The sequence below is a fragment of the Meles meles genome, chromosome 3 (genome assembly GCF_922984935.1).
Source record: "Meles meles chromosome 3, mMelMel3.1 paternal haplotype, whole genome shotgun sequence".
Classification (NCBI taxonomy): Eukaryota; Metazoa; Chordata; class Mammalia; order Carnivora; family Mustelidae; genus Meles; species Meles meles.
In genome coordinates this window covers 36,820,288-36,837,792 of record NC_060068.1, presented here as the reverse complement: position 1 = coordinate 36,837,792, position 17,505 = coordinate 36,820,288, and the positions used below count along the sequence as shown (strand labels likewise).

Here is a 17,505-nt window from a genome sequence, read left to right as displayed (position 1 = left end):
AGCTGTCCAAATCGTGCCTAACTTTTGTGATGTGTTCCCCGTGCTACTACAGATTAGCTCTGTAGTAGCTCTGGAGGCCATCAGCAGGTGAGGAAGGTTCACACTGCTACCCCCTCTAAGATGGTTCTCTAAACCCAGTCAATTCTTAAATTTGGAAAGAGATGTGCTGGCTGGCCACAGTTAACCACCCTGCTCCCTTTCACTGCAACTGACCTTAACCATCCATGAGACAAATGTGATAGCACCCATGAAATTGGCTAGGTGCCATTTACTTCCTTGTACCAAACACACAAGTAGAGACCAAGAGGGTGGTCTTGCCTTGACCAAGAGGGCCACCTTGCCAGATAAGGGACATGTTGAGTTAGGCTCATTTATGTCCATCATGCTCTTAGGGACTCTGCGAACAGATGCACATGTGACTATGAATGGAATCCAAACCGAGTGCATCATGGGCCTCCCATAATAAACGAACCCAAGGCAGAAGACAAAATAACTAGTTTAGACCAAAAAGTCTTCAATATTAGTTCACAGACAGCGGTGTACCCTGATAATTTCTCTAAATACATTTCCTGGTAAACTGGGAATGAAATAATTCTAGAAAGCATCTGTGTGCCCCTGTACATAGATGCTTTGATGTAACAGCTCCCCCTTCCAGATAATTTGGAAACAGACGCAATTAGAAACTAGACATCATAAACTCAAAGAGAATAGCAAGCTGGCTGCGTCGAATGAATGGGACTGTAACATTACCTAACAGGGGAAAAGCTTAGTGAATGGCATACGGAGGGATTGAAAGTCTCCTTCCAACCAGCTAGACTCTGGGTAATGAACGTTATCAACGTGTATCCGATGATAACCAGTCATTCATTTTAGCTTGAAAACCATGGGAGAAGTGAACCTTTAGGAATGTCAAGTGACCAAACAAGTATGTGCAGAAATTAACTTTTTTTTATTATATATCATATAATGTAGTAGTAAAGTTTGTTTGAAGTGCATGAATAAAAAGTTAGTGAAATTACAGGAGGAACAATCTATAGAGCAATAATAGGTGCATTCCTTGTGCATCTGAAAGGAAAAGAAAAAAGAGTTTTCACTCATTTTGGCCTAAAACTTAGTGTCAGGTTCCCAGGATTCTGACATCAGAACCCGGATAACGCTGATTAGAACCATAGGGGCTTTACAATAAAAGCTAAAATATTGACCATATGATGGCAAAAAGTCTTATTTTGTGGTTAACTGATTCTCTTCTAGCTACTCTCTGATGAAGTTGGTGGCGCTGTGGAGGAGGACCGCCGTCTCCTGGACGAGGACCGGGACCGCTCAGCATTGTAGGTGACGTGCTTGTCGTAGCTCTCCATCTGAGCCTCGATGAAATCTCTCTGCTGTTGCCTGATGGTCTGGCTGATGAGCCCAGGGAGGGCATGGATGCTCCCAATCAGAGTCTCTAGCTTGGTCTCCACGGTAACGATCCTCTTCTCAAAATCTTCGCTCCGTTCGTTTAGGTCGGAAATCATGTCATACATGATGTTCTGGGTCTGCAAAAGAGGACAGGAGACAGATAGCGAAACCAAGAACTCGTGTTTCAGGACACTTGCCCTGGAAGCAGGCTTCGAACTCCCCAAGTCTGAGGGTTGGCTTCCTTTTGGCGGCATACAAAGAAATAGGGGCATTGGGTCACGGAACACTTGACTTTTTGAAGCAGATTCAGTATGTCTGTTCAATGCCAGGATTTAGAAATGTAAGATCTTTGGGGCCCCTGGGGGGCTCAGTCAGTTGAGCCTCCATCTCTTGGTTTTGGCTCAGTTTGTGATCTCAGGGTTTTGAGATCGAGCCCCGCCTTGGGCTCCACACTGGATGTGGAGCCTGCTTAAGATTCTCTCTCTCTCTCCCACTGACCCTCCCCCGCCCCGAAAAATACATAAGCTCTTAGGCCTTAATCTGATCCAGTTGCAGAAAATGCCATACAGGTCCATTGGTGGTACACCCCATGATTTTTGGTGGTGTAGAGACAAAGTTGTGATTTAATATTTATGTGGATCTCTTAGTAGCAGCTACCAAAGTTAGCACATCACATTTGTTTTGCAACATGTAGTATTTATCAGGGCAAGCATAATTTTTAAAATGAAGCAGATTGAAAGAATACCTAAGAGTGTATCGAGGGTACTGGGATGTGGCAAAAATTTTAAAGGTGAGATATGAAGGAAGTTTAGGAGAAACTAATGTGGTCAAGTAATTTATAACTTAAAACATTCTGAAAGACCTTGTGTGGTCCTAGGTTTCAAAAGACAGGCTCTTCTTTGGGTCAAGTAGCATTTTGAGAGGTAAAAAATTGGGAGTGATTAAGTGACCAGTCTACCCTGTTGGCTACAGGTTTTTCAGAGCTGAGTGGTTTGAAAGAGGAAAATGTATCTTGAAATTGATTGTCTTGATGAGAGGTTATTCATAACTTGGACTCCCAGTTACATTTCCGATGAGAACTGAGAGACCAGGAAGAGGGGAAGGGCAGGCACATGAATCTCAGTCCACTGCTGCTTTTCCCATGTTTCAAACCCTTTGTTAGAGTTGTCCATTCCTCTCTCTCATTTCCCTCTATTAAATGTGCTCTTACTTGCTTAATAACCCCTTAATGATGATAAATGAGCTGACCTACTAAGGGAGTTACTATTCAGGACACAGGCATCTGGTTTGAGTTTGGTCATGGAGACAGAGCACATTAGCTTAATTTTTTCAACATAGTCTTGAGACTATGGGAGCAATTCAGAAAATACTGAACCCTTATGGCACAGGAGATCTGCAGCCATAATAATAAGCATGGTACTCAAAAAATAATTTGAAATATATAGCAGAGTATAGATCTATGAGCATCTTGCCTTATAGACTCCTGAAGTGACATTAAGTGACATTATAAAGTACAGATTCATAATATTAAATTATATATAGTAAAATGTTATAGGTTATGTTATTTCTTTTAATATTTTTTTAAAATTTATTTGACAGAGAGAAATCACAAGTAGGCAGAGAGGCAGGCAGAGAGAGAGGGGGAAGCAGGCTCCCTGCGGAGCAGAGAGCCCGATGTGGGGCTCGATCCCAGGACCCTGAGATCATGACCTGAGCTGGAGTCAACAGTCTGATGCTTAACCAACTGAGCCACCCAGATGCCCCTAGAGACAGTTGCCCCTTTAAAAGCATTCTTGTTAAAAGGTTGAGAACTTCCACGTAATGCCTCCTTTGGAATCAGCTCAGGAAAATGGAAGGTTGTCATTGTCGGCAAATACTTACATTTGGACTGACCTGAGAGGAACAACCAAAAATCAACCAGATAAGCCTTGTGAGTGTGATAGAAGAATCAAGGGACCATTAGTGTACTTTTTTTAGAAGCACGGTGATTTTCTAAATAATGAGAAAAGAATCCTACATTTTAAACTGATTCCCCTTTTTTTGGAAAGATGATTTTCACATTACGATGTAATTTCTTGTGTGTGTGTGTGTGTGTGTGTGTGTGTGTGTGTGTGTGTATTTTACATTTCAACATCACAGTCTTCTGAGTGGGCATAAAATAAATAATTTTACTGATGAGTCCTATGTAGCCCTGAACATCATGGTCAAACTCAGCATGAAGTTCTGTTCTCAAAGGGATGAAACGGAATGACAAATACGAAACCCAATGGTATTGTCTCATATTCCACTTGTATTTCTTACTGTATTTTCAAGCCCCTGTAAGTAGGAAGGCTTCTGGAATGGGGTCTGAATAATTCATGTAGGGAAAGAGCATATGAAGGAAGAATTTTAGGAAAATTCTATTGAGTTGGGTTACCATGTCTAGGGTGGTTTGTTGGATTGGTGCATTTCACGAGTTTGGGAGTCCTCCTCCCAAAGCACAACCAGGACTGTGCAGAGCTTTGTTCCGACAGACCTCATCACAACAGCTGAGGCCCCAAGCTTACCTTGGCCAGGTCCACCAAAGTATTGGCTTGGTCATTCAATTTCCTCTGCTCCATTTTCACACTTCTTAATCTAAAAGACAGAATCTGAAGTCAGAAGGGCTCTTCTTTCTATTGCTCTCCTACGCCTTCCAAAGAGCATGCATAAAATCGACAAGAGCAAAGAACTGCATGGATAATGCCTTGAATATTTGGGGTCAAGTCCAAACTGGTTATGTATCTGGTACAATGAGAAGCATGCTTCCCCAACACCGCAAAAAAGGAAAGGAGAGAGAGAGAGAGAGGAGAGAGTGTGTAAGAGATGAGGTGTCCTTAGGACAACTATTTACCAGGGAGTTAAAAGTTGAACGGAGAAAGGCTCATAAGGACTTAACCATATGAGAAAAGCCAAAACATTCCTTACAATCCCAGTATCGTTTCAAATAGACATAGGAAGAAATAGGCAAAGCGACGGGAATTTCATCGATGTTGGAGCAGTGAGTACCTTCCTATGCCTACATGACTAGATACGGGGCATAGCCCTGTTCAGTTGGAGATGGATTGGGTTAGGTATTTGAACCTGATGAAAACACAGTGATAAGTGAGATTCTTATTAGCAAAAATAAAGCTTTTATTCAACCAGCAGCAAGATAACTCAAAACACATAATTCTCTTATTCTTCCTTGTGTTTCGCTTGACTTTTATCTTAAACTGCCATGAATTTGAAGGGAAGCCAGACCATTTCCTCGGGAGAATTTCCCTTAATTTTTTTCCTTGTCGATAAAAGTCAGCGGACAATTAAAATGTCTGACAGATGGGACTGCTACTTGTAAAGTTACTTTTAGATACTTTGAAATATCATTGCGTATATATGATTGACAGTCAAAAAACCACTTTAAAAAAATCTTTCTGAATGACAGCTCTTACTATTATTCCTTAACTCGTTTACTATAAGATTTCAAAAAAAAATTATTCATTGCTTACTCTGTACCAAGAAATTAAGATTTTCCAACAAGAGAAAAGTGGTTTATTGTTCTTTAAGCCAATGATTCAGAGCCACGCTCCAGGAGAGGAGCGCAAGTCTCTCTTGGCGCCTTAGTTAAAAAAAAAAAAAAAAAAAATTCCATGTTAACCTTATTGCCTTGATGACAGGTTGTTTGCAAAGTATAGTGTTGATGTTGGAGAGAGTCATCTTGGTCATTTCCCAATTTAAATGAAAGGTAATTACAAAAAAGGGATAAAAAAAATTCACAGGGCAAGATTTTACTGCCAGGGAGATTTTTGCAACAAATGTTCATGATGTGAAGTGATTTTGTTTTGAAACTATGATATCCAATATGTCCCCAAATCTGCTCGACCGTGAAGATAGAGTTCCTTCTGCCAGTATGGGTTTAACCGACACCTGCCTAGAACACGATATTTAACCATCTACAACAGCTTAAGGTTGTAACTTGTCATGGTGAGTCTGTGTTTCTCTATTAGAATGCTTGGAACTCAGTTCTCCTTTCTAGGCTCTTGGAGAGACAGAGTCTGTTTAAGTGTAAAAGAAATTTACAAATATGTATTTAGATGTAACACATCATTGAGATAGGTTTCTCTAAGTAGTTACAAGGATTGCAGTTCTTGATGTCTATCTTTTAAAAACAAGTCCCTTCCCTCCCCCTGCCAAAAACAAAAAACAAATACCAAAAAACCTTGGATCCTGTGAGGGGGCATTCTACAGAAATGTACTAGAGAGATCAAAGGGGCCAGGTGTGTGGACTCATTCTCCTGGCCCTAGTCTCAACTTCAACCTAACTGGGTTAGGTTAGGACAGTGGTTCTGAAATGCTGGATTTATACCAGCAGAGGTGTTCTAGATCGCTGAGTGACATGCCAACAAGACCTTAAACACTAAACCAGATGGAGAGACAGTTCTTCTCTTTAATTCTCTTCCAATTCTTGATTATTACAGGAAAAATGTCTCAGGCTGGTCCTATCCTGTTTTTATCTCCCAACACCTGTTAGTCTCTCCTTTTTGAAAAAAGAGAGAGAGCAGGATTTCAGCTGAGAGCTTTCTGCAGACAACAGTCCGTGGCTAGAATTCAGCGCCAAGGTTTCGATTGCTGGCTGATGCTGCCTTTACCTCTCTTTGCTGGGAATGGTCTTTTAATTTTGGGGGTTTTTTTTGTTTCGTTTTTGTTTTCTTAGCCATTTTGTGATAAGGACTTACATCGAGCTTTGTTTTCAGATTTAAGTACTGGGAGAGGCGGCAGGTGAATGACCCGAGTTTGCAGAACCAGATCAGAAGCCTCCAGCAACTGGAGAGTGCAGGTGAAGTCCTGAGCTTGGCCGGTCCCACGGAAGGGCCAGAGTGCTGGTCCCTTCATTCAGTGGGTACTCTGTCTTCCAAACAGCAAAGCCTTATTTGCTTCTCTTAAATTCCTATATTATGTTTCTGACAGTAGAATTTTGCCCATTTTCTTTTCTGCTAATCTAGAAAGCTGACACAGAACAGCCCTATTTGAGTGGAATCCCCTGAGCTCCCTACACTTAAGCCTTGCTGCTCCTGAGACGGCCTGCACCATAGAACTGGCAGAAAAAAGCCTACTTCGAGCTGCAGCTGCCGGGATAAAAGGCAGGTAACATGCAGGTGTGTGTTTTACTTTTTTCTCCCACTCCCCGCCCCCAAAAAGAAGAATAAGGAACATATGTTGACTTCTTCCTTGTGAACTTCACTTATCACAGGAAAAGATCATGATTTTGGATCACATTTCCATAGCAGCAATCAGACTACTGAAATCCACAAATAAAGGATCCGCTTGGGTGCATGCAGCCGGTAGAAAATTCTGCAAATGTTGAGGGGAGCGGCTCACACAACTTACTTCCGAGCTCTATTTTCATTTTGTTGAAATAAAAAGACAAAACAAAAGAAAAGAAACTGTAAAATATTCTGGAACAGAATAACACAGCGTGGTGTTCAGTTGTGCACAAGGGGCTCGATTCATTGGTGGAAAGATCCAGTTAAGGTTCTGCAGGATTTTGGCACAGTGATCACAGCAAAACACTGTCCAATTACATCAGCGTCCTTCCCCGCTGAGAGACTGCCCCACCCGAAACACAGCGCTTTCCCCAGAGTGAAGGTTCAGAAGGAAGAACCTCTAGCAGGTCATTATGGCCTCTTTGGTAGACGATGTCCAAGTGAACTACAAGACCCATTTTGGCCTAATATGAATGTCCTAGGGACTGTAGCCTCAATAATGGGATTATAATGTTGTCAGTGGTTTTTGGAGGGGGTACATCTCTTCCGAGCTGGTGCTGTTCAGAAGCCTGGCTTTCTGAAAAAAGGTGGGCAATCCAAAAGCTCAGCATTAGAGAAATTCTGTTTACGGAATTTCTCAGCTCCGAGACCAGTTTATGTTGCTTGCTGGGTCTGTAGTTGCGGTAGAAGAATGATACACTTTAAAAGAGTTAAAGCGGATACCAGAAAAAGTGCTCAAAGGTCTACAGGAACAGAATGCTTCCCGGCACTAAGTGATGATCCCAAAAGACAGATCTGTTACTGGAAAGAGGACAGAGCCTGGAAAAGCAGGCATCTACTGGACACTAGGGAGGCCATGTGTCAGGGAGAGACGCTGGGAAGAGGGGAGTCCAGAACGAGCTCCAGAAAAGCTCTCAGGACAAATCAGAGGATGGGAGAGGCCAGCAGAGCTCTAGCCAATGAATTTGTAAATCTGTGTCTGAATAGTGGGCAACGGGAGACTTGCCCTGAAGAATCGAGCCCTGTGTGCTTTCCTGCATGACTTCACTCACTCACTTAAAATGAGAAACTAGGCATGATTAGAATAATCTAGCCAAAACCCAGCCCATGTAAATGCTCAGTTGTACTTTTTTTTTTTTTAACAAAGTATAAGTACCCTCCCACCTCAAAGGAAATCAGATAACCCCAAGACTAAGTTATAAAACAATTCCGAACATTCGCACAGCTAGAAGCTTATCTACTTTAGAAGTACATTGTTGCCACCGAAGAAACAGAATGAGAAATGTCTGCGAGGAGCAGAAGAATCAGGAACAGCTTCCTCTGGTACTCTATCCCAGAGAGGGATTCTGGAAGACCCGTGTAAGTTATACCTCGAAACCCTTAAGAGCAATCTAGCACCTTCTAGCAATCTAACAATTGCTTAGGGACAGTTTTTCAACTTTGCCTCTCCCAATAGTTTTTTCTGACATGCTGTAAAAACTTTCAAGCCTGTAGCAAAGTTGAAAAAAATTTGCAGTGACTACCCCTAAATTGTCCTCCCCGCCGCCCCTCCCCCCTCCCCAGAGATTGCACCATGAATGCATTATGTGAAAAGATCGATAAAAATATACCCACCATTCACACGTGGCTACAAAATTATTACAGAAAGCAACAAAGCAGTTTTTCCAATAGTTTTGTTATATAAAAACCTATCAGTGGCATCCAAGGCCAATCACACCATTTTCTATTGAATAGGTACATTACACTCACAGAAAGGCTTATAAATATGATCCCAGAGGAAATGGCATGTGTGGTTGCTGGACCCATAGACTGCCCAACCCCACCCACACAGCTAAGTTGTTGTTGTTGTTTTTTAATATATTGGAATATGGGTTTGTATTGAAACATTAAAAGTACCAAGAATGACTTCTCCACAGTATATGGTGTGTACCTTTTGGAGAAATATTGGGTGTCTGTATGGTATGCTTGTGGGGGTATAGGAATGGTCACTGGACCAGAAGAGGGGTCCCAGGGGACCCTTGAGAAGGCAGCCTGTGCTCAGAGGTGAAGGCTCAGCGTCTCTCAGGGGACTTGCTCTCTTGATCTAAACTTTAAGGAATCAAGATGTGGAGGCTCCTGGGGGGTAGTATTTGGTTGTAAAGGTAGCTGTGATCAGCAGGCAGATTCCTCTTGGGAACCAGATCTGATCCTATGTCCCTCTGTGTTTCCCTTTTACACATTCCCATAATCTTAAAATTCTGGCCTTTTCTTACAATGGGATAAAAAGCATAGTTGGGGGCCCCGTGTGATATCCCAGAGCTAAAGGGGCAATGATGTCACTTTGGTGCTGATGGCAACAAGAATGTGATTAAAGCGTTCTAAGTGGCCACGAGGGCAAATGCACAGTTGGAGGGAGAGGTGAGAGAGTAGCCCTTGAATACTGAGTCATTTCCCCCAGAGACTCTCAGCATACTATATTACATGTGTACTACCTGAGGACAGACAACTAAAACTCCAGGTTCAGAGCCTTCTGGTCTACCACGCCCAGGCAGCTCCGAGAAGAACACGTCTTGCCATCTAATTAGAACACCTAATGGTGACCCACTTTCCCATGATTCCCCTGGCAGGCTACATGAGGACAGCTACTTCCCTGACCCACCCGTGTGACGGATCTGCTCTTCCCCACACAGAAATGACATGGAGCTAGGAGCAAGGCTGTGCGGCCTCGAGATGGATGTCCCCATGAGTGTACTTACGGTAAGGATGCTGCCAACCTGGGGGAGAGAGAACTGGTGCTTTCAAGTCATTATTGAAACTCACTACACAGGCATTTATCCTTTAAAGGTCTAGGATGGTTATATATAGCGTTACAACAAAATGGTGTGAAGAATTTCAACAATTGGAACAATGGTGGTCTGGATAAAGTCAACGCAGTGAAAGGGTATAAGGTCTCCAGGCACTGTAACATCTATAATGAACATGGAGCACAGGGAAAATCCCCCAAGTCCTGAGTAAAGACTGATTTAAAAATGCAAGCATTAAATCAACCGTCTATACGATCTTCATAGAAACATGTTGGCCATGTGTTAAAAAAAAAAAAAAATCCAGGTAGGTCATAAAATAGTAAATGTTTGCCAAGATTTTGCAGTAGATACAAACATCCTAGAGCAAACTAGAGGAATAATTAAACTACACTAAGAAATATGATTGCAACTGAAAATATTGTTTCTAAAGAGAGAACCCGAGAAGACATTTTAATTAATACAGTAATTGACAATTCTCCCCATAACAAATGATTTTTTTTAGTCCTAAAAAGAACTGACAGTCTTCTCAGGATTTCATCTGTGAAATTACTAAAATACCAAATAATGTCTTCTGGGCACAGACATGACAGTGTTTTCTTTTTCTCTTTTCTCACGAGAGAACAATGACCGAGTAGGAGAATTTAGACCCAGAGCTACACAAGCAGGAAGGCAACAGATGAGAAATGGTACTTACTGGTGAATAGCTTGCAAGAATTTTCGTTGATGTTTTCTTACTTTTGCATGATCTATCTTTTTTACTAGCTTCGTATTTTTGTAAATTAGCCATGTTTCCCTGAGTACATTGGCAGCTGCGTTTTTCACCTGTTAAGAAAACAAACGAACACAACAGTTGATAAATTCCAGAGCAGAATCCTTTGCAACGTGGCTGGGGGTGAGGGGGTCATATTCATCATCTGAATGATTATGGTAAGTTCTAGCTCTGTTGAATAACTGTTTCTCACAGAAAGAAAAGATGTATCTTGAATCTGTGCCTGTTAAAAAGTATGTGTCTGGGAACCACTTTTAAAATGGAATATTAGGGAAGCACTGATCTCTTTCTGGACTAAAGTCTACCCCTTGGGAACCTTTTTATTCAACTAGTTTTTGTTTGTTTGTTTGTTTGTTTGTTTGTTTTTTAATCAAGAGGTGCCTGTGACCTGTCTGGCAACATGGGGTGGGGCAGGGGAAGGTGCTGATTTCCCCACCCTGTCTTGTAATTGTTATCCCCATGTTCTTCCTTTCCCTGGAGGAAGGCAAAATGCCAGAAGGCCAAGGTGAATCTTGTCTCTTGAAAGCTTGTTTGGTATTTTTGACTGCAAAATGACAGGAAGGGCATGTTTCCGCTGCTCACTGTCCAAGCGGTCCTATTCTTCTGCCCTCCTGGGGCGACTTAGCAAACTGTACGCTTGTTAGCACATTTGAATGGACTGACCAAGAGCCTGTGTTGCTGTGATTTTAGTTGGTTAATTTAAGGACGCTGCATTTCAAATGGATGAGACATATCCTTATAAGACGAGACATATAAGATGAGATGTATCCTTATAAGACATATCCTTGTAAAGGATGTAAGTGTTTCAGTAACATTGCCAAGACCTAGTGCAGCCGATGGAAGGTATGAATACTTCATGGTAATATTCAAGCCCTTGCTTTCTTGAGTAGCATCTACAACAATTCCTGGAACCTGATAAAAGGCCCAGCCAAGGCCAAGTTTGGCCTCTCCCCTGCTCACAGTGCAGGGTACAAAGACCCAAAGCTTTCACTTAGGCTAATTCTTAATGACTTACTCTAAGAAGTTGATTCATGAGGCAAAGTGGGAGAGACTCTTAACTCTAGGAAACAGACTGTGGGTTGCTGGAGGGGAGGGGGCTAGAGGGATGGGGTCCCTGGGGGCTGGGCATTAAGGAGGGAACTTAATGTATTGAACACTGTGTGCTCTATGCAACTGATCGATCACTAAATTCTACTTCTGAAACTAATACCACCCCCCCCAAAGTTGATCCATAGAATTCTTCTGAGTGATGGATAAAAGATGTTTCTGGGGGCACCGGGTAGAGGAAGACGACTCTGTGAGAAAGTCGAAGTGGTGGGGAAGACAGGGCAGAGAACTGGACTTGAGAAACGGTTCTAAGTTCTTGGGACTAACTAAGTCAAATCAAGGAGACTAGCTAAACCTCCCATGACTTCAGTTTTCTCTTCCCTACATGAGAAAAGTAGAGAGAATTCTTACTAAAGTCCTTCTCAGGACTTAGTCTTCATTTAGGAAGAGTATTAGAATTACATTACAAGTAAGATCACAGTGATCTATGTGGTTTTTGGGGTTTTTTTTGTTTTGTTTTTTCCATTTTTAGCAGAGAAAGCCCCAGGTTTGGTAGCTGGCGGTGAATCTCGGTCAGGCTGCCATAAAGGTTTCTTCCTGAGTGAAACTGTATTGGGAGAACCCATGTTAAGAGAATAATGACTTGTTTCTTAGAACTGCTTTTGGCAGCAACTTGGGTTGGTGACGCTCATCTTCTAGACTGTCCTCAGACTCTGTGCCAACAGCCTTCATTCTGAAACCAGCGGAAATCAAAATACTGGGTACTGAGCTCCAGCAATGCGTCCAAGAAACATGACTGCCATCCACGGTGAAGTTGAAAGGTGTTCTAGGTCAATTTTGGGCTCTTTGTTTTACAGAAACAGGTTTCTCTTCTTTACAGGGGTAGGAGTCACCTTTGGGAAGGATCTTCTATCTGGTCCTTATGTCCGTTTCAGCTGTAAGGAGCCTGCATAAGTGGCCAAGGGTCGAGGACCTTGGGAAAGGGGTAAGAAGTTACTGGCCATCACCGACTGGGGCCGGAATAGGCCCTTCCCCACTGGGAAACAGAAGGGCCAGTGAATGGCAGTCTCAGCTGTCAGAATGGCTTTAGCTGCCTGGAAGATGGTAAGGAAACCTGGTGGATGCCCCCTCCTTGATTTTATCCGCTCAAGACACAGAGGAGGAAACTGGAAAACTTGGTAAAAACAGATGGGACAGTGACACGGTGGTTGAACATAGGAATATTTGCAAGAGAACGTTAACAACGGATTTTGCTTTGGGTTCCCATCCATAAACAGCAAATGCCAAATTCCTCCAGTTCTTAAATCTTTACAAAGGCGATGTGCTGCTTGCCCTCAAGGTATTTTAAATGATTTTTTGTTGTTGTTGTTGTTCTCTTTGGGATGATGGGGAAATAGCTGACAGGAGTAGGGAACCTCGATTTCTGTGATCACTGGGGTGGGCTGACACCCACCAAAGTCTGCGGCAGGATTTGTGTGCATGAGACGCTCATTGCAGTTGACAGGCTAAGAATGAAAATGATTCCTCATCTGAAAATGAAACTCTATAGAGCTGCTCTGAAAAACTATGAGACAGATGCATTAACGCTGAAACGTTCCCCTTTCTAACTCCCAAATAGGTGTTGGAACACAAGAATAAAACTCCAAAGGCATCCCATTTAACTGGTACTTTTCAAGATGGCAGCCACAAGATGAACATCCAAGAGTAGAACCATGCACCCTCTGCCTAGTGACTGCATATGTCTGGGATAAGTAGGTTTTTCCAGCCCCTTAAGGGCTGAAAGGGACAGGGGACAGTGAGAAGACTGGTTACTAAGTACCTCAGTGTTCCACAGGTTTGAGCAATGGGGAATTGTTACCGGGCAGTGCTAGCCCACTGGAGAAGGGAAGTAGGTCTAAGCATTTGTGATGGTTTAGATGAAAGGGAAGGTGATTTACAGTACAAGTTTCTTTTGTTAATGAAGTTAAGAACCCTGCCATACAGTCATCTCCCATTGTAACCCTGGCATTCCCTCCTGCCCTTTGGGGGCATTTATAGACTCTCAGAGGGCAGGGGTCTTGGCACCCATCTTCGTGTCTCTCTAGTACAAATATCTGATAGCATAGTATATACTTGGCATCATAAAAGTTTCTAATCATGAACCACAGATACATACTTACCAACCAAAGGACCCTTTGGATAAGAAGGGTGTAAAGGTTACAGAAGAGACCTGAGATCTAACCATGTCTTCCCTAATTTCCATTTACTAATTCAACACATTTATTAAGTTTCTATCCCATGTTAGATTCCATGATAGTTGCTATGGGGGATCATCCATGTGGCCCCATCAGTAGCTGGCATGACTCTAAGTGCCAATTTATGGGCCAACACCACTGTGAAATAGAACTTCTTTCCTGTACATCCAAAGATAAGGACAGAAAAAAAAAAAAAGGAAAACATGAACATTGGCTCTGCCTGACTCAGGCTCAATTCCAGTTAAAACCTTTTATCAGAAACATGTTGCCAGGCATATGAATAATCAGGTATTTTGATAAAACAGAGGCCCTAAAAGCAATAATACTATTGAAGGTAATAGTACTTACCCAGATGCCTTAAAACCACCTTCACAGGTAGAACAGATAGGAAATGTGGTTTTTGTTTTTTGTTTTTGTTTTTGTTTTTTGCAGTGTTCAGTGATTCATTAGTTAAGGATAACACCCAGCGCTCATCACAGCATGTGCCCTCCTACCCTCCTACTTACCATCGCCCTGTTACCCCCCCTCCCCCCACCCTCCTTCCCTTTGAAACCCCCAGATTGTTTCTCAGGGTCCACAGTCTCTCAAGGTTCAGAATATGAAATGTTCTATTACTGACTTACGGTAATAATTAAAAAAAATTAAAGCCACAGGTAGTAAGGTAAATAATATTTCTAAGTGTAACAATATGTACTAAACCACAAAAGCCCTTAAAGCTGATCGACTTTGAGCTGAAACTCTGCTTTGCTCAAACCTAGATAGAGAGATGTTATTAGAGCACTGTCTTAAAGGGTGCTTTGTTTCTAGTTCTCCTTTGCTTTGGACTATTATGATTCTTAAGAAATCTCCTTTTTTATGTCCTTTTTCGTCTTGCCGCTCCCTTCAGAGACTTAATTCAGGGCAATGCTTCCCCCGCTTCGCGAATTTAAGAGGTAGGAGCATAACCTTTGCCAGAAGAAGCAAGATCGAGATCCCTGCCTCTCATTGTCCTAACTATGGTAAAATGTTGCCTTGTATGCTGTGGGCGATGCCCGGGACAAACACAGACAAGACTTCTAAGCCTGAACACCATACCACCTGCCGCCCAGTTCCCCTTGGGAGCAGGTACGTGGGGCTGGGTGAATGCTGGGGCTTTGGAACAGGATAAGGCTGAGTGATCATTCATTCCATGTTTTCACCCCCTGGGCTGATGTCACCAAGCCCAATGTGAAGTCTCCACGGACTGAATCCTCCAGAATTTCTGTTCACTTGCTAAGAGGCACGTAGGAAACCAAATTACATAACTGCATAATGGTGTTCTTATTATGGATCTTATTGAGAATTCTTAACAGGATTGGGAACACCCACAGTGGACATTAATATGTATAATTATCTTCTGTGGTACATCTAGCTACTTTAAAAAAATTATGTCTGGGCTCCCAGAATTGCTTGTTTTCAAGTTTCCTTCCAAAATGGAAGTATGCAGAGGGCCAAACCCCAAGATTTCTTCTTGGTTCAGACGTGAATGAAGAGGAGTAACATTTCCAGAAAGGTAGAGTGTGGTAAACCTGCTGCCTCTGTCAGGTGATAAACAGCAAATCTAAAAAAAGGTGGTTCCTGTCTTCCTAAGCCCCGGGACTAACTATCGCTACTAGGCTTTCATTTTGAAGCCATTAGATTATTCTGCACCCATGGACCTCCTCCGCCATGTTGGAATTACAGAGTGGCATGTAAACTTTTAGAATTACATGGGACGATCTCCCCCGATATACACTGAGCCATGAATGGTGTGTTCCACTTTCAAACAGTATTTTATGTGGCTAAGGTTGTCCAACAGAGAAACAGTTGTTCCTCTGGAAACTTGGGCACGGAAAATAATTTTTCATGGAGATTGTTCAATGCAGTTAAGAGACACAATGGGGAGCTTAGAAAGTTACATTTCTTCCCAGAAGGAATAATCAATTGTTTGACATTCATACTGATGCTTTTTTGACAAGCCTATTCCAATTTCAGAATGTCTGTAATCATTCTTGGTGACCACCAGGAAAAAAGATTTCTTCTGTGCAGTGTTTTTGGGGGATAGCTGCAGTTTTCTCTAGCCATAAATGGCACCCTTGAACTTGGATCTTATATACTCCTCTTGGCTCTGCATGGCTGTTAGGTCCTTGTTTACTCTTGGTTATGTCCCAGAAGTCATTCTGGATCTTTCAGATCTTTGAACTCTTTTTTAAAATTGTAGTTGACATACTGTGTTCCATTAGTTGGGTGTAGACAATGTGGTGACTCGACAGTTGTTACCAAATGCTCGTCATTCATGCCCTTTCCATCTTCATGTCACTGTGCAAAGGTGTCACAAGGATATTGACTATGTTCCCGATGCTGTACTTGACTTACTCATTTTGTAACTGGAAGTTTGTACCTCTTAATCCCCTTCAACTACCTTGGCCGTCTCCAAACCCTACTCTCCTCTGGCAACTCTCAGTCGATTCTGGGTATTTAAACCCTAGTTTTGTTTTTTGTTTGTTTGTTTTTGGGTCTGTGTCTCTTTTCAACTCTGTTTTTTTCATTTGTTTCTTAACTTCCACCTATGAAGGAAATCATATGATACCTTGTGTTTGACTCATTTCACTTAGCATGATACTCTCCAGCTCTACCCGTGTTATTGCAACTGCAACCATTTCATTCTTTGTTACAGCTACGTAATGTTATACTGTGTATGTATGTTTCATATCTTCTGTATCCATTCATCTATTGATTGAAACTTACATGGCTTCCATAGCTTAGCTATTTTTAAAAATGCAATAAATATAGGGCTACATATATCTTTTCTAATTAGCGTTTTTTGCTTTCTATACCCAGAAGTAAAAGAACTAGATTGTATAGTACTTATCATTTTATTTTTTTTAGGCATCCCTGTGTCATTCTCCATAGTGTCTGTACCAGTTTGCATTCCCACCAACAGTCCATGAGTGTTCCCTTACTTTTACATCTTCATCAACACTTGTTATATCTTATCTTTTTGATACTAACCACATGGATTTCAATTTTCCTGATGGTGAGTGATGCTGAGCATCTTTTCATGTGCCTGTTGGCCATCTGTGTGTCTTCTGTGGAGAATTTCTGTTCAGGCCCTCTAACCAGTTTTTAGTTGGATTATTTGGATTTTTTGGTATTGAGTTATATTAGTTCCTTATATATTTTGAATTATTAACCCCCTATTCGTGCATCACTTGTAAATATATTCTCCCATTCAGTAACAGATGACCTTTTTATTTTGTTGGTGGAAGATCCTTTTAATGTATGGTTAAATGTGGTTTACTCATATTTTGCTGAGGATTTTGATATCAGTGTTCATCAGAAATATTGGTCTGTAGTCTTCTATTTTTTTGTAATGTCTTCATTTGGTTTTGGAATCAGGGTGGTGCTGACCTCCTAGAATGAATCTGGGAGCATTCCTTCCTCTTCTTTTTGGAATGGTATGAGAAGGGTAAGTGTTAACTTTTCTTTTAATGTTTGGTAGAGTTCACCCATGAAGCCGCTATTTGCTCTTAGACATTTGTTGGGAGTTTATATTATTATGAGTTCAGTATTATTACTAGTAGTTGATGTGTTCAAGGTTCCTACTTTCTGATTCAGTCTTGGAAGACTGTAGGTTTCTAGGAATTTATCCATTTCTTCTATGTGGGCCAATTTGCTGGTGTATTTTTTTTTTTTTTTTTGCAGTAGTTTCTCATAATCCTTTGTATTTTTGGCATGTCGGTTGTTACTTCTCCTCTTTCATTTCTGATGTATATATCTGAGTCCTTCTCTTATTTGCTTGAGGAGTCTGGTTAAGGATTTATCAATTTTCCTTATCTCTTCAGTGAACCAGCTCTTAGTGTCATTGGTCCTTTCCACTGTTTTTTCGTCTCTGATTTTTAGTATTTCTTTCCCTCTACTAACTTTGGGCATTATTTGTTTTGTTTTTTTTTTTTTTGTTTTGTTTTGTTTGGTTTGGTTTGGTTTGGTTTGGTTTGGTTTTAGTTTCTTTAAGT

The 17,505-nt window shown here is 41.6% G+C and overlaps 1 protein-coding gene across 1 annotated transcript in view; it reads right to left on the bottom strand.

The window, feature by feature from the left end:
* Positions 1–945: 945 nt before the first annotated feature.
* The window catches only part of KCNN2 (potassium calcium-activated channel subfamily N member 2), a 486,321-nt gene continuing 469,761 nt past the window's right edge, over positions 946–17,505 (bottom strand). Inside the window, exons 12-15 of the mRNA XM_046000439.1 lie at positions 10,137–10,264; positions 6,784–6,792; positions 3,945–4,014; positions 946–1,535 (exon numbers count right to left, since the gene is read on the bottom strand). Coding sequence (XP_045856395.1) covers positions 1,248–1,535; positions 3,945–4,014; positions 6,784–6,792; positions 10,137–10,264 — 495 coding nt within the window. The 3' untranslated portion in view covers positions 946–1,247. The remainder of the gene's footprint in view (positions 1,536–3,944; positions 4,015–6,783; positions 6,793–10,136; positions 10,265–17,505) is intronic.